This window comes from Pseudochaenichthys georgianus, chromosome 10 (assembly GCF_902827115.2).
Source record: "Pseudochaenichthys georgianus chromosome 10, fPseGeo1.2, whole genome shotgun sequence".
In the NCBI taxonomy this organism is placed as follows: Eukaryota; Metazoa; Chordata; class Actinopteri; order Perciformes; family Channichthyidae; genus Pseudochaenichthys; species Pseudochaenichthys georgianus.
The window spans coordinates 40,437,669-40,460,516 of record NC_047512.1 but is presented as its reverse complement, the minus strand read 5'-3'; the positions used below and the strand labels follow the sequence as shown (position 1 = coordinate 40,460,516).

The following is a 22,848-nucleotide window of genomic DNA, read 5'->3' as shown; positions in this document are numbered from 1 at the left end:
TTCATGTGATTGGTTATTAGTCGAGTTTCAGATACGCCCGCCGGCAAGCGTCAGCGCATGCCGCCGTGTGGACGCTGCGTAACACCCATTGACTACAGTGGCCGCGATTGCTGTGAACGCCGCGGCGCAGCCGTAACGCGGCGCAGCCGTAACGCGGCGCAGACGGACCCGGTGGAATCCCGTGGTTAGCATGGACAGAGCTCATTTCCTCACAGCACTTACACTAATGGGTCCATAATATGAAAAGACTGGAGTATATTAATAAAGTATATTTCATAAGAACATCCCTGCCTGATGATTATGGCTGAAAATGAAACATTGGCATAGAAACACGAGTAATGGGAACGTTTTCACTTTTTTCTGCATTCAATCTTTATGCTAAGTTAAACACATTGTGCAAGTCTCCTCACAGACTGCTCTGGGATCAGGGTAACTGATGTCATATGTCCCATCTGACAGGAGGTAATAACCAACAAATCAAATCTCCCAAAATGTGAAATTGATCAGGCCATTTTACACAATGATATGGTAAAAGCAAATGTTTACCAGTGTCATGTCCCAACTCTAAATAATGACTTCGCAGGGAGTACGCAGGTACACGTTCAGTGTGATGTTCTGTACACCACTGTACACCACTGTACACCTCCACATTATTAAAGAGCGAACTGTCTCTTTGGATCTGTATTCAGGTGTTGTCAGTGGACCACACATATGTCCAGTATGCAGAACTTGGCTCTACAGGTGGGGCAGGGCACTCGGCTGGAGAGCCAGGTCTCAGGTCTCTGCTGGTCCTGTCGGCTGGCGAACCATCGGCCCAGACAGGACAGACACCACATGGGTCTGCAGAAACACTGCTGGCACTCTGACTCCGTATCAGCTCCTAGAACACACAGCGGTCACAGAGGAAGAGTCACAATCACAGGATATCAACTTAAAACTAACAAGAACATAAGAGCTGGACGAGTCCGGGCAGGGAAGAAACAGGACGGTGTGCAAAGGGCATGGGGACATTACACAAACTCATCCTTTAACCCGGGCAATGTACTTATATACCACTGTTTATATTGTAATATACACAATATATTCTTTGATCTTTTTTTCTTCTTTAATATAAATGTATATGTTTATAAAATGTTTTCTATGTACAAATAAACTTCTTTTCTTATATATGAATAACTTTGAAGGATATTTTTACTCAACTTTTCACGTTAAATATTTGTATTTCTCTGTGATTTCGTTCGGTAACTGAAACCCAACTTCCCGAGATGAACTAAGCGTGGTGACTGACCCTCACCTTCTGCGTGGCAGAGTCTGAGCAGCTTGGTGCCTGCGGGCGCCTGCATGCAGCCGATACAGGGCTCCACCTCCTATAGAGACAGCACGCTTGTGAATAATGGTGCATTGATACTGTGATCAGGATAGCACAGGATGTTAGCAGTAGCATACACACACAGACAGTAGTGTACCTGTCCACTGGGGAGTGTGTACGGGCGATTGAGATCCACCTGAGCTCGAAAGGTTTCCAAGAAGAGTTCAGTGATGGTTTGGTGGATCACTACATTGGCAGCGTTTCTGATGGGAGCGTGGAGCTTCTCCCTGAGCTCCGCATACTCTGTGGAGATGAGCCTGGAAACAGTGGAAAAGTGACTTTTACTGACACAGACACACACACACGCACGCACACACACACACGCACACACGCATACACACCTGATATCAAAGGGTCTAACAGCCGGGTTGATGCTGCCCACGGTCAGGGTGAGGATCTGAGCCGGGGAGGTGGAGTCTGGAGTCAGCTGGTGCTGTCGAGACTCTGTCACGGTCACATGACAGTCCGTCTGTAAGGCCATGTAGACATGGTAGGTGGTCACCTGGAGAAGGACAAAGAAGATCAACCATGTGGATAAAATATATTTTTTATAATGGTTTTTTTGTTGCAAGAATTTCAACAATACTTTGTTGTTGTTGATTTGCATAAAGGTGTTGATTTGCATAACCTAAACATAACATAAGCTAAAGTGTAGCATGAGCCTGAAAGTGCTTACTCGGACTGCCCCTAAATAGTCGACTAAACATTAGTCGACTAAACATTAGTCGACTAAAAAAGTCTTCATTCATCTTTATGTCGCAGGAAGAAAAAGAGAAACCGCTCTATCGGGCGCGGTGTTTTCTTTGTCACCCAGAGAACCAGACTATGAGCTGCTATAACCTATTTCCCTGTCCACTTTGAAGCAGTACAACACCAGAGATAGCATAACGTGTCCAAGGCAGACTTGTACTCAGGCAGAGAGCAACATTAGCTTGAGTTGTGTTCCGTCCCTGATACGGTCAGTCCAACTGAAGGTGGTAATTAATGGGGTCTCAACAGCATTGCTTGCTGCTGGAGCCCTGCGGTTTGTGTTCCCTTTATTCTTCTTTCCTATTCTTTTTCTATGCCAGCAGTTTTCAAGTCCTGAACATCAACTTGTTTAAATATTGGAACTGTTGCCTGATATGGTTATACAAAAAGGTAAAGCTGTACCAAAAGCCATTGTGGCACAGTGCACTCGGGTGATTCAAAGGTCGAGGGTTCCGTTATCTCGGTGACCAGTTCCTATGATTTCACCAAAATCTTTGAAACACCATTCATACGCTTGGACAACACGGACCGACGCTGAAAAGAACAAGACGCTGGAATGTTTGACGCTGGAATGTTTGACTATTCTTTGTAGGACGGGTGGCGCAGTGGTCTGTGCATCCGATCATCAGATCAAGGGGGAGTGCTGGGGAACTCCAGTTCGAAACCCGCTCCCGCCGCCACTGCGTCAGGCCGTTGTGTCCTTGGGCAAGACACTTCACCCGGATTTGCTCCTGTGGGTATTGTCCACAGTTTCTGACCATTGCATGTATGATATATGTGTAATGTGTGTATATGTAAAGCGCTTTGAGTCATTGTAAAAGCGCTATAATAAATGTAAGGAATTATTATTCTGTGTGGTTCTGGTGAGTCTCTTTTATTTTGCATCTCGTTTCGTGGTGTGCTGGTCCTTCTGCCTCATTACCACCAGAGGGCAGCGTTGAGAAAGAACCACATTCTCCACAAGAATCCTCTCCCACTCAAAGCCATTTGTAATTCGCTTGATAATGTCTTTGTATTCCTTCATCAACTAACAGCCTTGTTTTCCATTAGTTCAAGGTTTCTATGTCCCTCGTTAGAGATGTCTCTTTTGTCTGCCGATACATTATTTGGATGTGCAGTTTATCTCGTCTTGTTATTATGTGTCCTCCCATCTGGGATGCCACTTTTATGTTGATGTTAGACTTCAAGTTGCTTGGGTGCTGGTCGGGCCTGACCATTTGAATATTTAGAGTATGGTCAAAGCCTACAAAGGGTACATGTAACACATAATAAGTATAAATCACATGTCCCCTTTAACACATTGCAATCATTCTCATTCAAACCTAGTTAAAGCCACACCCCTAAACAAATCACAAGAAAGGCAACAAAAGAATAAACGGAACGTTCTGTTATAAGTTAGTCTGCAGTGGGAAAAAGTGTGAATTCATTGAACAGATTCTGCCCAAAAAATGATCCAAAAGTATAATCCACAGAACTCTAGACTTCAGGAGTTCACTCCCAACCAAAGTGAATATTCCCAAATAATGTTTTTTAGATAAATTCAATAAAAACAAACAAACAAAAACACCCACCTTAAATTAGCTTTGGCAAATGTATTTGCAGATCTTAAAAAGGTCCCCTATTATACTATGTTTTAACAATATATAACAGGTCTCAGATATATACAGAACATGTCTCTGAAGTGTTTGGCTGAAACACCAAACAGATCATTGCAGCATTACCCATAATCCCCTCTGTTTCAGCCCTGTTTCAAAAGTGCTGATTCTCTGTCTGTGACTTTAGATGAAAATAAGGAGCCCCTCCCCTCTGGGAGACATTTGGTTAAAAAGAACACAATAGCTGCTTTCACACCAAGTACTTTGCCGTACTTAGTGCCCTGGGGTACTTAGTGCCCCAGGGCACTAAGTACCCCAGGGCACTAAGTACCCCAGGGCACTAAGTACCAATCGCGTTCACACCGGAATAAATTCCCTGAGGGAAGAATACGCAAATGAGCCGCTGACGTCACTTCTTCTTCTTCTGCTTTGGGTTTACTGGCAGGCCGCAGACCACTTCACGGCGTATACTGCCCCCCGAAGTCCCCGGCCGGAAGTCCCCGGAGTTGGGGACTGGCTTCAGTAGAAGCTGCTGGGACTCCCAGCAGCTTCTACTGAAGCCTTCCGAGTAAATCGCCAGAACGCCGACTCCTCCTCATCTCCACCGCTCCCATGTTTTTCTTTGTGTTGCCATAAATCAATCAATGTTTATTTATATAGCCCAATATCACAACTGTTACATTTGTCTCAGTGGTCTTCACAGTTTGTACAGAATATCAGTATGAGAATACGACACCCTCTGTCCTTAGACCCTCTGTCCTTAGACCCTCTGTCCTTAGACCCTCACATCGTACAAGGAAAAACTTCCAAAGAAAACCCAGTTTAAAGGGAACATGGGAGAAACCTCAGGGAGAGCAGCAGAGGAGGGATCCCTCTCCCAGGACGGACAGACGTGCAATAGATGCCGTGTGTAAATTGAAGAGATAATACATTTGCAACATAGGTAGTCCAAATGTTTGGAAATGCATGTGTGTATAATAGGAAGATGAATCCACGAGGATGTCCTGTGGGAGCCATCAGGGAAGTAGTGTGGTGAGAGTCAGGCAGGACTGCATATAAGTCATTCTCTCTCCGTTGGTGCGCGGGGCTAATGCTAATGCCACAAATACAATGGCGGCTTCACAAAACTTTGCAGAGTTTTACGGGGGGCGTGGTTTGCAATTCGCCCAGCCAATAGAAATTAGTACTTTTTTTGGTACCACCTCTCTAGCAGGCACTAACAATGCAGTGTTTCCCCTACCATTGTCTTGGTGCGCCCTGCCAACGGAGCCCTGCCTAAAATTCAAGGTGTTTTTTTTAATTAAAAATATATATATACAGTGGGGCAAAAAAGTATTTAGTCAGCCACCAATTGTGCAAGTTCTCCCACTTAAAAAGATGAGAGGCCTGTAATGTTCATTCTAGGTACACTTCAACTATGAGAGACAGAATGGGGGGAAAGAATCCAGGAAATCACATTGTAGGATTTTTAATGAATTAATTGGTAAATTCCTCGGTAAAATAAGTATTTGGTCACCTACAAACAAACAAAATGTCTGGCTCTCACAGACCTGTAACTTCTTCTTCTTTAAGAGCCTCCTCTGTCCTCCACTCGTTAACTGTATTAATGGCACCTGTTTGAACTCGTTATCAGTATAAAAGACACCTGTCCACAACCTCAAACAGTCACACTCCAAACTCCACTATGGCCAAGACCAAAGAGCTGTCGAAGGACACCAGAAACAAAATGGTAGACCTGCACCAGGCTGGGAAGACTGAATCTGCAATAGGTAAGCAGCTTGGTGTGAAGAAATCAACTGTGGGAGCAATTATTAGAAAATGGAAGACATACAAGACCACTGATAATCTCCCTCGATCTGGGGCTCCACGCAAGATCTCACCCCGTGGGGTCAACATGATCACAAGAACGGTGAGCAAAGATCCCAGAACCACACGGGGGGGGATCTCGTCATTGACCTGCAGAGAGCTGGGACCAAAGTAACAAAGGCTACCATCAGTAACACACTACGCCGCCAGGGACTCAAATCCTGCAGTGCCAGACGTGTCCCCCTGCTTAAGCCAGTACATGTCCAGGCCCGTCTGAAGTTTGCTTGAGAGCATTTAGATGATCCAGAAGAGGATTGGGAGAATGTCATATGGTCAGATGAAACCAAAATAGAACTTTTTGGTAAAAACTCAACGAGACGTGTTTGGAGGAGAAAAAAGGCTGAAGGGAGGGAGTTGAAAGTCCGTGTTGCCCAGCGACAGCCCCAACACATCACTGCTCTGAGGAGATCTGCATGGAGGAATGGGCCTCCAGCAGCAGTGTGTGAACACCTTGTGAAGACTTACAGAAAACGTTTGACCTCTGTCATTGCCAACAAAGGGTATATAACTAAGTATTGAGATGAACTTTTGTTATCGACCAAATACTTATTTTCCACCATCATTTGCAAATAAATTCTTTAAAAATCAGACAATGTGATTTCCTGGATTTTTTTTTTTTTTCTCATTCTGTCTCTCATAGTTGAGGTATACCTAGGATAAACATTACAGGCCTCTCATCTTTTTAAGTGGGAGAACTTGCACAATTGGTGGCTGACTGAATACTTTTTTGCCCCACTGTATATAGCACCAAATTGGAACTGAAGTAATCTATCTACGGTCACTTTTCACATTGAACATGTGCTCTTTTATTACATAAACTAAACGCCTATGTTATTTATCCAATGTATGTGCATGTTTCAGTGTCCACTGCTTTGCGTATTCACATCCTCCCTCCGCTTTGGTTCCTGAAACGTTCAGAATCTCTTAACACAGAGGGGACACATGTTGATGTATGAAATACATAAAGTGGATTTTGCATAACAGGGGATCTTTAAATAATACAGTGTATTGAAACGAGCTCGCAGGGCAGCCAATGATCGAGCGGGGGATAAGTCAAGTCTCTCAGACGCACAGCCATTTTGGTGAGATGGGTTTTTAAAAGTTGTCACAGGACGGGCTTGTTCTAACCAGTTTACCCTACTGCAAATCTTACGCGATAATCAGATGTGTTTTCATTTATACCAGCTGTGTCCACACTTTTCATGTGCCAAATGGACTCAAATGTGTATCGCCACGGGCATGAGATTTTCATGTAAGGGTCAACCTTATGATAGACTTTAAGAACAGCTGATGAAGTGCTATTGATCAGATGAGATCAGATGACATCACCCAGTACTCACTCACCTTTAACACCCAGCTGTCAGTCACTATCACTCGGGCTCCAGGGGCCCCTGTAGCAAACTTGTCGATGCGTCTGAACTCATCGTTGACGCTGGTTGCCACGGAGCCCCAGCTGGAGTGAGGAGGCTGTATGTGGGACTGCAGGGCGCGGCTGATTGGATGGTTGTGCCAGCGACGACGGGACCAGTAGATGACGAGCGTCCAGCTGGTCAACTGGAGGCAGAGGGAGAGCAGGAGGAAGGCTCTCCAGCTGTCACTCACCTGTTCAAACACAACACATCTGAGACCAGGGTTGCATTCCGATAGTCCAAAGATCAGCTCCTAAATTCTAACCCTATCGTCTATTCCTTGACCTCTGAGTGAAACGCCATGGGGTTAAGGGATAGTGGATAGGAGAATTCAAAAGGACCTAGGAGAAGAGACTGCGGTACTTAGAGAATCCGAATGCACTTTCACTATCCGACGTGTTTATGATGCGCCAGCGGACGTCATGAATGTGCGTCTGCTGCTGTGGGGAAACCATGGAAACCACAGTTTTCTATACAGCGGACTACAACATGGATGTTTAATAAGAACGAGGGACTACTGTAAACTCATCTAGAGACTCTGCACCGGGATCTGATGCTGCTGCTTTGCTCTATGAACGTGGACAACAGAGAAACAGATTCTTCAGGACCAAAGTTGGAATTGAAATAAAAAAGGAAAGTGAAACTTCTGCTCGTCACCCTCTCCCTCCGGTCCACATTAATACAAATGATCCCAATACGTATGATTGTATGAACTAAAGATCTTAAAATCAATAAAAATGTATTTATTATAAACGTTAGTCCTTAACATCTATCACTGTGTATATCACCATTCAAACATCTTTTAAAAGTTGAACAAACTCCACACAGCTCAGTAAAGACTGTGAGATGTTGACTTTATTTGATCATTTCAGTGAAAACTAACGTTCATATTTCTCTCTTTGATTATAATACTGATGAACGTTCAAAACAAAGCACTTTGGCAAGTGACTGTTTTTAAATGGTTAATAAGCACCGTAACTTTCATGATATAATTTCTCCGTCATAATCGGTTGTTTCCGTGAACGGCCGAATGTTGTGTGACGGCAAATGCTGCGGCTGCAATGCATTGTGGGGCAGCATTTCTCCTCTCCTTTCGGTGAGGGAGGTCCAGTGGTTCCTAAGCTAAAGGAGGTGATAAAGGACACTGCAACCCAAGCTCTAAGAGAGGAAGTCTGGAGAGCGTCCACAGGACAGCAGGAGCAGGACCGGTGCAGGGAAAGATTGCACATTGAATAGCTGAGGCAGAAACTAAAAGATCTCTCAAAGCATTGTTTCATCAAATCCCTAACTTTTGTTATTACCAGCTAAACATACAATTATGAAGTATCAAAAGTATTGCTCCAAAGGAATATCATTAACTAAATACAAATGTAATAGGGGCGTCAAAGTAATAACACTAATCATCTGAATCTGTAGAGTAACTAGAAGCTGTCAGATACCAATACAAAATATTGGCATCTAAGATAATAGCGAGTAGAAGTTGAACATAGCATTAAAGTAAAATACTAACCAAGTACCTCAAGATGTTACTGTATGTAATACTCAATACTTAAGTGCAAGTTAATGCACACACTTTGACTACAGATTGCATGCCGATTACCTTCAAGTAAATCAATCTTTGTTTGGAATTGTTGCAATTATTATAAATATACATTTTGTGTAAAGTAATTATATTGTCCACGTTAATAAAAGTATAAAAAAACTTGAAAAATATCTGTTTTTGAACAGATTAAACATTTGCGATTATAGACTATAGAAATCATGCCATTAATTGCAATTAACATCCTAATTGATTGACAGCCCTAAAATGTTAATATTCATAAAGAATATCATTTATATGTTTGATGGAGTATTACATCTACAAGCAGTGATGGAAGGCGCCTCACACATGGACACGTGTTGGTGATACTGGAGGGCCGACGGTTTCACGGTGAACATTTCTTATTGCATGAAGTGTGATTTGCTTGAAGTACCATAGATATTGGTAATATTGCACCACTTCCTGTGTCCACTATGTAGCATTAGAAAAAGGCGCTTAATTTATGTTAATGTCGCTCTAAATCATGTGTGGACCAAACCCTGTCATGTTCATGTAAATTGGATGTTGCTCATAAAAGGCTGACTTCCTGTTTTCACCTGGCCACACCAAAGAACACTAGCCAGTCATTTAAGGGGAGAGACTCGACTAAATGCTTTGATGACTTTTCATTTGTCACAAGTCCACTCATATGACGGCTGAAACTAAGATCAACCATTAGTCTGAATATTGGGATATTAAACAGTTGGTCAAAGCGTAATGCTTATTTTCCGACTGATCCAAGTGTGTTCTGCAGACAGACATTAGAGGGACAGGCTGACCTGGTGAATGGATCCCAGGTTTTTCTCTGGAGCAGCGATGCACATCCCCAAATAGTAACCTGCAGAGATGAAACCCATTAGTTCCAGTGACACACACACGTTATTTGCAGCCTGTGACGACACAGTTCTGTTAGTTGTATCTAAGCATATTGGTTTTAAAATGTAATGATGACGGTGTCTACAAGGTGCTAAACGTTCCACTGCTGACACATAAAGCTATCAGGTTCTGTTTTTAGTTTGTAAATAACCGTGGCCAAAGTATAACATGCAACTTAATTTAAGCCACACCAACCAACAAGTTAATTCATTTGATATATTCCGATATATAGCTGTAGTGCAGGTACACTGTGTGACTCCTTCAGTATTTATCAGTAACGCAACATTAAATGAAATGTTGAGAACCCCAAAGTGCTATGTTAGAAATGCACATAGAAACTGTATTATCCAGGAAGTGGCCTCTCGGTGGGCTGATTTTGACTATCATGAGAAGCGTTGTGATGATTGGATACAGAGAGCACAAGATGAAAATGATTACCTCTACTTTGAACAATTATTTTTCAAATAAATAGACAATTTGTCCAATCCAAATGATCCCCTACATCTTCCAAATTGATCTAAAATGTATCAGCCCACAGAGAGTACATACAACTGCCATTTTTTAATAACACAACACATAATTGTCCAACATATGCAGGTTAGCATCCATCAGTTTCTATGTGCTGAGGACCCGACTATACATTCCTTACATAGGACTTTGGGATACTCAACAGTTCCGGGTTCAGGACTCTATGAGCTGGCAGTCAGGCTGACACCTGTCCTGCAGGTACACTGTGGGTGAACTCCTCCAGTATTTGTCAGTAATCGACTCGCTCATTTCCCCCTCATGTTATGTCTCTAAACACATTTAGAGACATAACATGACTTAGATATTACCTAAGGGCAGTGCAGAGTGGACCAGCAGGGTAATGCTGGTCCTCCGGACGTGGTACTGGATGAAGCCCACGTCCTCGCTGCCCAGCCAGGACGAGAAGAGGTTCTGGACGGTCAGTCCGGCCGAGCGGAACTCGTTGGGCGTGAACACGAAGCAGAGGGAGAACACGAAGTAAGCCAGAGTGAAACTTAACTCCGGACTCTCCATTCTTCAGTTCAGGTAGGTCAACCGATATCACATCGAGAGTTATGTTTGCTTTAACTCCGTCTTCTTCTTCTTTGTATGCTCCTGCTGCTGCTGCTTCTTCTTCTTCTTCTTTAACGGCTTTATGAAGGCTGGTAACCAGCGTTAAAGGTGCATTACCGCCACCTACTGTATTGGAGTTTGGACCAGAACTGTGTAGGCTGCGGCCCCACGCCCCCAAAATCTTGTCATAATATGGAGCTAATTTCCTGCCATAACTCCACAAACAAACTAAACAAGTTTTACAAATGCCTTATAATTCACTAACAAACACAATGTGGTTTGCAAATACAAAACACCATCTACAAACTAATGCATTTAGTTTTGCAAAGAAAAAACGTATCTATCAAACAAACACATAACATTTGTTTGATAAATAATGTTTCAGAGACTAATTCAGCATAGGTTTTACGTACAAAACTTTTTTTTACAAGTACAAAACTTTTTCTTCTCACGGTGGAATATTACTGCCAAAAGTCAGGTGACTCACTCCCGTGACTTTTGGCAGTAATATTCCGCCGTGGTTGTGCTCATACCATCAGGGCCGGCCCTGACCAATTGCTGCCCTAGGCAAGATTTTAGCTGCGCCTAGTAATGTGTCGGTCTTTTAAAGCCCTGACACAGCTGTTTTGGCTGTTTTCGTAAGTCAGGAGACGAAGCGTGTCCTGTCGTCCAAACTCAATTTGGTGTGTCCCGCACCGTCGACCGTGACACGCCTTATTTGGACTGCCTGTCTGGCAGTCGGACCAAACAATCACTCTGATTGGCTGTTCAGCTAGCGAATCAGTGCATGAGAAGCGAAACGGAAGTGAGGGACGTAAATAAACGCTTTAAGAAGGCACACACAAGAGGCTTCTCAATACTCAAATTTCCCCTCCTCGACTCCTCGACTCCTCGGTCCTCCGGTAGTGACCCGGAAATGAATTTCAGCGCGCCATTTTGAAGGACGTCTCATTTCTCTAAATGCACACCGAGGACCGAGGATCGAGCATCGAGGAGGCTCTCTGGAGGAGCTATAACCGAGGATACACTGATGGTTCCTCCACGGCTCCTCCGCGGATGCATTTCCGGGAACGGTGGAGGCGTGACGCACGGCCGGACTTATCTCAGCCAATGACAGCTCTGCATGCATCCCCTGGATATTATTTGAGAACCTGCTCTCATCGCAACGCGATGTTTACAGTGAGAACAGCTGTGAGGTCCTGCAGAAAGCAGAGCAGTGTGTAAAATATATATCACTCAGTATAACAGGCCTACTCTCTTTATTTGCTTTAGTTTAGTAGATATCTACAAAGAGTCCATATTTTTCTAAAACCATTTAGTGCTTCACATAATAAAATACACAACGGCTGTAGCCTGATTATGCTTTAGCAGCTGTAGGTGTGTGTGGTACAGTATGTAGGTGTGTGTTGTACAGTGTGTAGGTGTGTGTTGTACAGTGTGTAGGTGTGTGTTGTACAGTGTGTAGGTGCGTGTGTTGTACAGTGTGTAGGTGCGTGTGTTGTGTAGGTGCGTGTGTTGTACAGTGTGTAGGTGCGTGTGTTGTACAGTGTGTAGGTGCGTGTGTTGTACAGTGTGTAGGTGTGTGTGTTGTACAGTGTGTAGGTGTGTGTTGTACAGTGCGCAGATGCCGCGGACAGACGGGTCTCAGTTGGTTTGATGTCCTTACTTTTAATACTTGCAAATACAACTTTTGGCCCGTAATTTCAATTCCCCATTTCAGCGACCAGAGAGAGAGGGGGGGGGGGGGTATATCCAGTCTCTGACTGTGTTACGTTATTATGAGAGTGCTCTCATACTTTACATTGTATATATTTATATAAATATATTTGTGTGTGTGTGTCCGCATCTGTAGCCTGTTATTGTCTCATTATACCGCACTCTCAATGAATTCAAATAAAATATGTGGGGGAACAATGTTCAGCTGATCTAACAGAGATTATAAAATATGACAAAACACTCGACAGCTGATGCAGCTGTTGCCACGTCATAATGAACGGACGTCGCTTTAATATGACCGCTCAGAGGAGAGGAGTTCTCATTTCTTTAAACGTCTGCTACTTCCCCTCCTCTCTCCTCGGTTCCCCTCCTCGGTCCTCCGCTCGCATCTCCTGTGGGCGGGTCTAAGTCTCGAGGAGGGGAGTCGAGGAGGGGAGTCGAGGAGGGGAAATTTGAGTATTGAGAAGCCTCTACAGACTGCTATTCATTTTCATCTCATCATGGCGATCTGGAATGACGGAAACGAAGACCTGCTCTTCACCTTGATCCAAGAGAGGCCAGCTCTGTACGACATCACAGAGAAAAGGTACTCGAACCGAGTAGTGAAAACCGGACTCTGGCGAGAGATTGAAACGCAACTTGGTTTCTCGGGTAAGATTATCTTTTTCATCAATTGAGCTCTTTAGCAGATACTGTTGGCTTTTTATTGTTTGCCAGCGTACAGTGACGTTAACGTGAAATGTAATTAGTTATTTCAACCTTGTGTTTTGTTGTTATCTTGTTGCTAGCTGTTGCTAGCTGTGCAGTTTGGCACTGCATAGATATAGATATGAATTGGACATGCTAACTAGCCACAATGCTTACATTGTTTATTTGTGTGCTTCAGAGAAAGAGCTGAGGAAGAAGTGGGATTCTCTGCGAACCCAGTACACCCGGTACAGGAGACTTGCCCCTTCGGGTAGTTGAGGAGCACCAAAGACGGGCAGACAGCAGTGGATCCTGACCAGGTTGCAGTTTCTAGAGCCCTACACAAGAAGGAAGGAGAGTACTTCGAACCTCACCGTCACGGTAACTATTTTATTTGTTGAGTACAAATAAGTGTTTCTTGCTTCTTTCATTTACAAAAACATTATTTTCATTCATTTGGTGGTTACAGTGTTAAATATAACAATAACAGAATAATATATATATTATTGTATTATAATTATTGATGTGCTCATCACCTTAATGTTGCAGCTGGTAAAGGAGGAGCTAATTGAAATTACATTATATACTGCTGGGTAGCTTATGAAATTCACCATGGGATCAATAACGCTTGTATCTTAACCTATAATAATACATGATAAAATATGTCTTGATTATATTTTGTAGTGTTTGTACGTTCGGTGGCTGCAGAATCAACCCCCGGTGGCACCAGCAGTGAAACCTCGACCAGCACCACCGAGGAGTCCTTCCACTTTGATGCTGAGCCCTGCCTGGCAGAATCCACCATCTGCACCACACCGGCACCGCGGCTCGGAGAGAGGCCAAGCACACTCAGCACTCGAAGGCCTCCGGCGAAGCGCAGGATGATGATACTAAATGAGATACTGTCTACCGCTGTTCATTGTTCAAGATTGAAATGTGCATGTGCAAGCCGTTTTTCTGCCCCTCTATTCACATGTAGCCTTTCATACGTGATGGTTTCTTCATGCTCTAACTGTTCTGGAGCAGAACTATACAGTTGCAGGATTAGTCTCAAGTACCTCAATATAATTATAGTATGTCTGCACTTTGTGCTCATTTCATCATTCATTCATGTATTTTATATTCTACTAAAACTGAATCAAACCATAAACAAGGTGGCCTGTTGGGATTAATATAGATATATATATATATATAGATATAGATATATATATATATATATATATACACAGTTGCAAGAGAAAGTATGTGAACCCTTTGGATTCTCCACACATAGCGTTGTGTGTTCCTTCCAAACAACTCAACTTTGGTTTAATCCGTCCACAGAACATGTTGCCAGGAGTGCTGTGGAACATTCAGGTGCTCTTTTGCAAACTTCAAACGTGCAGCAATGTTGTTTCTGGACAGCAGTGGCTTCCTCCGTGGTGTCTTCCCATGAACTCCATTCTTGTTCAGTGTTTTACGTATCGTAGATTCGTCAACAGAGATGTTAGCATGTGCCAGAGATTTCTTTAAGTCTCTAGCTGACACTCTAGGACTCTTCTTCACCTCATTGAGCATTCTGCTCAGTGCTCTTGCAGTCATCTTTACAGGACGGCCACTCCTAGGGAGAGTAGCAACAGTGCTGAACTTTCTCCATGTATAGACACTTTGTCTTACCTGATGGACTGATGAACAACAAGGCTTTCAGAGATTCTTAACCCTTTCCAGCTTTATGCAAGTCAACAGTTCTTAATCGTAGGTCTTCTGAGAGCTCTTCTGTGCGAGGCATGGTTCACATCTGGCAATGCTTCTTAAGAATAGCAAATTCAAAACTGGTGTGTATTTTTTATAGGGCAGGGCAGCGCAGCTTTAACCAACACCTCCAATCCCGTCTCATTGATTGGACTCCAGGTTGGCTGACTCCTGACTCCAATTAGCTCTTGGAGAAGTCTTTAGCCTAGGGGTTCACATACTTCTTCCACCCTGCACTGTGAATGTTTACATGGTGTGTTCAATAAAAACATGAAAACATATTGTTTGTGTGGTATTGTGAGATGAAGATCAAAACACATGTTATGACCAACTTATGCAGAAATCCAGGTCATTCCAAAGGGTTCACATACTTTATATATATAATATATCTGCATTATTTGATCCCACTTTATGCTTTGCTCTTGCTGCTTGTTTTACACTGATTTTATATCTTATTTCTTACTGATGTAAAGCACTTTGAACTGCAATCCCCTGCATGAAAGGTGCGATACAAATAAAGTTATTATTATTCAGATGGATGTTTCTCTGTTCATTCTCCCATTCTCCTCCTCAATCTGCCTAGAAGTATTTTAATGTTGTAGCTGTTACTATATACAATACTAATGCTAGGGCTGCAACTGACAGTTATGTAGGCACATTGTTATTGTTTCTTATCGCTGTGTGATTAAAAGAATAAACACAAATAGCAGGATAGGCAATGCAAACTTTATTTCGCACCTTCATACACACATAACACATTAGAATGAGCTTTTATCAACGCCTACATGATGATAACCTGTCAACATGACATTAATACAGAGCGGGCAGAACCCAAATCTAGCTCCAGTGCCGCACGAAACATGTTTTCGATGTGAAAATGGAACGCACACGCTATTTGTTGTTTGTTTATATCACGGTCTGTTCTTCTTCTCTGTCTTCCGGTTGTTGCCTCTTTTGAATGACGAATACACACTACCGCCGCCTGCTGGTAAGGAGAGTTATTGCCACTCACGCACTGAAGTCTTTGCGGTGTGTTCCCGTGCGACACATGGCCAAGACGCAGGAGAACACCGCGACGCAACAGCCGACGTCGGCATCGGCGAGTCCTCTGGTGACTGCTTGGTGTGTCAGGGCCCTTAAGTGAACGACGGGAGCCGGCTCTCGCCCGCGAACGAGCCGTTTTTTGTTTTTTTGTTGTGGAGGGATCTAGATCGGCTTGAAGGCACATTATGCAATGTGAACATTATCCCGCTTATTACACATGGCCACATTCTCAACGACATGACTCCCAATATTAATTGAAATGCTTTAGAAAATGATTTTATGGATTTAAAAAATAGTTTTATGTATTGATTTAAATTGACATGCATCCGCTAAGACACATAGTCCGTTGTTACTGTTTGAACTAACGTAGCAACGGCAGGAACTGCTTCGATAGTGTTAAGCTCCGTGATCGCTTTTCAGGACTGAACCCACAATACAAACACGGACAGAAAAACAGGAGTTTGTAGCAAAAGGTTTATTCTTGTATCGTGACAGGGGATATTAACTGAGTAATATAGTCCAGGAAAGGGGATTCAAAAACTAGGGAATGGAGATCCTCAGCCGAGGCTCCGGTGTGAGCTGGGGATATTGCCAGGCAGATGAGAGGTGGCTTGAGCCTGAGTCTGTACGCTCCCGAGAGCGAGTAGGTTGGAGTAAGGGTTAGTGTTTGTCCTACCAGACAGGAGTGTGGCGAGCAGGGGTTTCAGAGCGAGGGGAGCGAGCAGGCTGGAGCGGGTAGCGTGGAGAGCGGATGAATCCGATGAGGAAGTGGCTGGACGTGGCTAGCGGAGGAGGTGATGATGGGTTTCTGGATAGAGAGACAAACAGGTAAGACAAAAACTTATTCCAGAGTTGTGTCAGGCTAAGCTAGAAAGCAATACGTTTACCAATGTAATCTTGACGACGAACTGGTGGAGACTGGATGGTACCTGGCAGGTATGAGGAAACGGCGCAAAGTAGGGGCAATAATTGAGGTAGGAAGTGTACTCGTCAGGACCCCCAAATTCACCGACGAGCACCTGCGTTTGGGCGGACAGGGCAACCGGCCAGGAGATGCCCCAGTTTGCCACAATACAGGCACCCACCTGTCCTCATGCGGCGAAGGCGTTCCTCAGGTGATAATCCTGCACCTCCCACCTGCATCGCTTCCTCCTTATCCAAGGTGGGCATGTGAGATGGCGAGGAAAACGCAGATGGTGTGGAATCAAAGGGAGCACTTCTGGGAGGATAGCTCGGCTTACTGAAAAAGGCACTTGGTGGACGCTGTCCTCGCTCCGCACGACGTTCCCTTAGCCGGCTGTCGAGACGAGAAACCAAATCAATCAGGGATTGAAGGTCTGCTGGCACATCTCGAGCGGCCAGCTCGTCCTTCAGTTGCTCCTTTAATCCTTTAACGAACACTGCCCTTAGAGCCGCCTCGTCCCATCGGGCTTCTGCCGCCAGTGTACGAAACTCAATGGAGTAATCTGCCACGGTCCGATTCCCCTGCTGTATCCTAAGCAGACGATTGTCAGCCGAGCCAGAATAGTCAGTGTGATCAAAAACTAAAGACAGTTGTTCAGAAAAAACTCCAAAAGAAAGGCTGTCATAATCCACTGATGAACTTAGTGCCTCAGCCCAAGTTAAGGCTTTACCACGAAGCAAACTCAACACATAGTTTATCTTGGTAACATCAGAAGAAAAAGACTGGGGGCGCTGGCGAAACACCTTGCTGCACTGAAAGATAAATCCCCTGCATTTCTCCATCTCACCATGAAACGGCTCAGGGTCGGTGATGGGGAAATCCCGGCATGGAGTGGGTACTGGAGGGGGATTAGAGGGGGCAGGAGTTATAGCTGCTGTCGTCAGGGTGGAGATCTGAGCAGCCGTGCAAAGGTTACTTTCCACCAATGCACGGATTAACCGTTCATGTTGACCCAACAGATTGCCTTGATGAGACAGGGTGTGCTGGACAGTGGAAGAGTCCGGTCCGGTGTTTGTGGGGTTCATTTTATGACCAGTTCGTTCTGTTAAGCTCCGTGATCGCTTTTCAGGACTGAACCCACAATACAAACACGGACAGAAAAACAGGAGTTTGTAGCAAAAGCTTTATTCTTGTATCGTGACAGGGGATATTAACTGAGTAATATAGTCCAGGAAAGGGGATTCAAAAACTAGGGAATGGAGATCCTCAGCCGAGGCTCCGGAGTGAGCTGGGGATATCGCCAGGCAGATGAGAGGTGGCTTGAGCCTGAGTCTGTACGCTCCCGAGAGCGAGTAGGTTGGAGTAAGGGTTAGTGTTTGTCCTACCAGACAGGAGTGTGGCGAGCAGGGGTTTCAGAGCGAGGGGAGCGAGCAGGCTGGAGCGGGTAGCGTGGAGAGCGGATGAATCCGATGAGGAAGTGGCTGGACGTGGCTAGCGGAGGAGGTGATGATGGGTTTCTGGATAGAGAGACAAACAGGTAAGACAAAAACTGATTCCAGAGTTGTGTCAGGCTAAGCTAGAAAGCAATACGTTTACCAATGTAATCTTGACGACGAACTGGTGGAGACTGGATGAGGAGACCGGGTTAATAAGCAGGTGTGGATGAGTAGATGATCAGGATGAATGAGAAGCAGCTGCGGAGATGAATTGGCAGGAACCAGAAGTAGGTCAACCACGCCCAGCCCGGGAGACAAACACAGACAGACAGACAACAAACAAAAAGGGAAGCAGAAGGAATAGAGTACTGCAAATCCTTACAGATAGTGTTTTTGAGGAGCTTTTTGATTACAGATTTGAAAACATCGTTGCTTGCTTTAAAAGTAGCACACTTCATGATGTCAAACCTTGGGAAGTATCTAGATATCCCTGCCCTAATGCCAAAGTAACTGCACACTGAATATGTGTTGCCGTTTGATGTCTATGTCTGGACCGCTGCGTAAAAAGGAGGGTTACTGCCCCATTACTTCTCTTCTTACTTCTATAAGGATAAAACACGGAGGACGGAGATCTCTTTTTCTCCCCCTCTTCTGACAGCCCAGCAGCTGATCTCAACATGGGAGCCTGCCTGCAGACCTCCACTCTCAGGACAGTTCCGGTGCAGACCTCCACTCTCAGGACACCTCCACTCTCAGTACAGGAAGTGACGATTCTGACGCGTTTTTCCCCGCCCACCGAAGGACTCGTTTGATGGAAGTTTTTAAATCACAATGGAGACTCATCACGGAGGTGATGAGTCCGACCACAGTGCACTTTGGGTCGGCCTTGGTCAAGCCCTTTTGACCCCCCCCAGCCTGGTTCTCGTAAAAGTGTTTCGCTTAAATGACACCATGGAGGAATGTAACGGGAGTTGACAGGGGACTCTGCCCTCCTCACGAGTGCCTATTTTCGGACACTTTTTTTCACTTTTCCCCGGTTTTATTATTTTTTTGGCTATTTCACCCGGTGTCTACCGGGGACATTGCCCGGTCTCGGGTGTCCCCCCACGGCCTGTGTCCAGCCCCCCCCCCACACTCATCCATGTATTAACGGATTTTGACCATTTTTGTTGCATTTTTCTCCTCTCTCACTGATCGAATGGCAAACGCGACCCACTGTCGGAGGGCCTCCGCGCCGGCCGATATGAAGCGTGACCAAGACGCACCGTCCAAGGGTCCCACGGGTCCCGCAGCGGGGTGGAGGTTCCCAGCTGGAACCTCCCCACCTCCGCCGCGGTGCACCCGGCAAACACGGTTGTTTCTCGAACCTTCCACTGTTGTCTAGCGGGTGTAACTAAAATACAAGATGTTGTATTTATATATATATATATCTATATAGATATATCTATATAGATAATAAGTGTCAGTGCTATTTTATGTTGTATTAGCGTGCATTTCCTGTTCGGAAAGTGGTGCTGTACTGAGAGTAAACAATACAAGGTGTCCCTATTTTTATATATATCTATATATACTTTATGTATATAATAAGTGTCAGTACGATTTTATTTTGTATTTGTGTGCATTTTCTGTTCGGAAAGTGGCGCTGCGGATGTACTGATAGTAACTACAATACAAGGTGTTCGTATATATCTATATATATATATATATATAGATATATACATATGTATATAATAAGTGTCACGATCCGATTTTATTTTGTATTTGCGTGCATTTCCTGTTTGGAAAGTGGCACTGTACTGATAGTGGTGATTTTATTTTGGAATTCTTAGCGTGCACTTCCTGTACTGACAGTGGAGGTGTCCTGAGAGTGGAGGTCTGCACCGGAACTGTCCTGAGAGTGGAGGTCTGCAGGCAGACCCCTCTCACAGAATCTGCCCCCTGCAAAAACAGCGCTGGAAAGAGCAAATAGAGTGAAATGAGGCATGGCTAAAATGCAGGATCTTTTTGGTATTTTGAAAAAAAAACTATATTTATATACTTTATATAGGTCGATACAGTAGCCCATTTTTTAATATTTTGTATAGGTGTTGCTATCTGTTTTGTGTAGGTGGTATCAGAGAGTTACACGGGTCTGTAAATGCAATGAAAACAATTGGCCACAGCAAATCATTTATATTAAACATGTAATTTTTACTTTTGAATACTTCAGTACAAAGGATGCATTGAATAATTTAAGTGATATATATGTACACATATAATTAGTCAAAACAGGGCTACATTTGATTTAATTAAAAGGTATAATATGTTGTACACTGAAGAGCCGTTTGGGAGCCGAAAGAGCCGGCTCTTCTTGGTGAGCCGAGCCAAATGATCCGGCTCACCAAGAAGAGCCGGAATTCCCATCACTACGGCTATACATTAATGGAGGCCTATTGTTTTCAAATGTGCTTCAGAAAAACTAGCGTGTTTCTTCTCTGTGCATATTAGCTAACCTGGGCTTTCACATAGTGTTAGCTAAAAAGATTATTAATGTTAAATCATTTAACCGAAAACGTTTTAATTTTTTATTAAAACTTAATTCATTTGTCTACTGCTTGTTAATGAATGAATGCATTATTAATGAAAACTGAAAAGTATTTCAGAAGAACAGGTATGTTGTGTTCAGCTAACCCTGGCTAAGCTACGTCTGCACAGATTAAAAGGCTAAAAATGATTGTTATAAATGTTAAATATGTATAAATATATGTACATGTAGTTTTAGTTTAAATGTTTTTTTGTGGCTGGCTGGAAAGTAATTCATATATAATGTATTTGTATTTAAACAAGCTTAATTTATTACTATTTGTAATAAAAAATAAAAAAATGCTCTAATTTCCCAAAACAGCTGGTCACTGTAGTTGTTAAAAACATTACAGGAGTACATCATGCTTTATTATTAGGGACTATTTTAAAGGTGGGGTAGGTAAGGATGGAGAAACCAGCTCGAGTGCGCTAGAATTTGAAAGTACACAACCGAAAAGAATCTGCCCTTCCTTCAGACTCCCCACAGAGCCCCTCCCCCACCTTTAAGTGGTGTTAGTGAATATTTGTGACAGCAGGAAGGTGTAGGTGGTATTAACTAAAAAATATACAACAGTGTGTGAGTACGTTACACAAAAGTGTTGCTTATTAAAGTGTTTTCATAGTTTTTTGGAGGAAAAACATATATAATGTTTTTATTTATTTGTTGACAATATTCAGCTGAAAATGAAATGAACTCTGCTGGTCTACTTAATGTGGCCTGATTACATTCTTAGACTTTTCGTAGGTGAACTGGAGGCCATTCAGCTCAAATGGGCTTTACTAGGCAAGGAAGCATAGAGAACTCCGTGGCAGGCTTCCGCACCTTCATGTGTTCTAGAACAGAATGCCTAAGACAGGCCTGCCAATCTAGAACTCTCACGCCTTCTGAAGCTACCTCAGAACCAACCCAGTTCAGACCTAAACTCACTCTGTGCAGGTTCGCTCACACGTTAGTCTAGTTGTATCTCCCACAAGACTGCAGCCATGTTTCATTTCCTAAGAAAGGTTTGTCTTACACTTTCTGAGCCATTTAGTTCAACCGAATGATACATGTTAGTTTGGCTTTGATCTTCTTTGAAAGCATTTTAAAGGCACAACTGTCCATCTTATATCAGTATTCATGCCACTTGTGTAATTAAATATGTTTATTTCTCCTTCTCCTCTACAGAACAACACCAGTGAAAAGGTTAAGGAGACCAGGAGCAAGCCGTGCTCCATCTCTAGTGGAAGGTAAGAGAAGTGAAAGTAGATAACTAAACAAATACCTGGGTAATGTAGGAAATGTGAGGTGGTGTCATATTAGACTAGTTTACTGGAAGATGTTTTGTTCACATGGTTTATGAATGAGAAGGAACACATATGTTATAAAACATGCTGTCAGCCAATAGAACGGTCACTACACTCTGCACTTCTAAGGGCAGTGTGTTAGGGACACGCACATAAAGCTGTAGTCAATCCTATGCACACTGTTGAGGAGAGGGCAGATTGTTGTTGGTAATGTATGTTGACTTTTATATTGTGTTCATGTTTTTATATCAATATTTTAAATAAATAAGCATTGAAAGTTAACAGTGATAGAAAGAAGGGAAAACAATTAGCAAATCTACATTTAATTGAGCATTTCTTGCTCAATTAATTACTTGACTAATCGATAGGTCGGTTGAGTGAAAAATTGTTGTTCCATTTTTCAAATAATGCCATTTCAGAAAATGCTGTTTTCAGCCACCAGAATTGTTTTCATAATATTAAACTGACTATATTTTGGTTACAGATCAAGAACGTTATCTTGGACCTCGTGAGAATCGTTCGCTATTATCTGACATGTTATGGACCAAATGCTTAATCTAGAAAATAATTGCCGGATAATTTATAAAATAACATTTACATAAAAAGTTATTTCAGGCCCGAATTCTCTGGAATGTTAGTCAGATATGTTTGAGTTCCTGACCAATAGCTGTCTCACACTTCCAGCTGCTTCCTAACATGTGTTCAGAGGTATTAACCCTTTGTGTGTCCGTCTCTCCAGAGTCCCAGACGCTGCTGCTGCCGCTAAGCCGTCCTCTGAGACCCGCACGGGGAGGACTGCGTGGATCTATCGACTGTTCAGACCAACACAGGTATGTTTCACAGGAAGTGCCCAGCTCCATGTGAACTCAGTTATATTCTTTAAAGGGTTTGAATTAAGACTATGTGAACAAAAGAGGCCTGACAGTTTATTCTCATGTTGTTTTACAGAAGAAAATT

The 22,848-nt window shown here is 43.4% G+C and overlaps 1 protein-coding gene and 2 long non-coding RNA genes across 3 annotated transcripts; 2 read left to right on the top strand and 1 right to left on the bottom strand.

Annotated features, from left to right (window-relative positions):
- Positions 1–347: 347 nt before the first annotated feature.
- tmem129 (transmembrane protein 129, E3 ubiquitin protein ligase) lies at positions 348–10,862 on the bottom strand. Its single transcript, XM_034093721.2, has 7 exons — positions 10,281–10,862; positions 9,348–9,406; positions 6,925–7,182; positions 1,711–1,871; positions 1,467–1,626; positions 1,295–1,367; positions 348–880 (listed from the first exon to the last, which is right to left on the bottom strand). The coding sequence occupies exons 1-7, from the start codon at positions 10,483–10,485 to the stop codon at positions 696–698; spliced, it is 1,101 nt and encodes a 366-aa protein (XP_033949612.1). The 5' UTR covers positions 10,486–10,862; the 3' UTR covers positions 348–695.
- Positions 10,863–12,500: 1,638 nt separating this feature from the next.
- Positions 12,501–15,191, top strand: LOC117454268 (uncharacterized). The gene is made up of 3 exons (XR_004552962.2): positions 12,501–12,891; positions 13,127–13,308; positions 13,612–15,191. It is a non-coding gene; the product is annotated as an uncharacterized lncRNA (long non-coding RNA).
- A 6,325-nt stretch (positions 15,192–21,516) lies between these two features.
- On the top strand, positions 21,517–22,715 carry LOC117453361 (uncharacterized). The gene is made up of 3 exons (XR_004552895.2): positions 21,517–21,609; positions 21,773–21,834; positions 22,631–22,715. It is a non-coding gene; the product is annotated as an uncharacterized lncRNA (long non-coding RNA).
- The last annotated feature ends 133 nt before the right edge of the window (positions 22,716–22,848 follow it).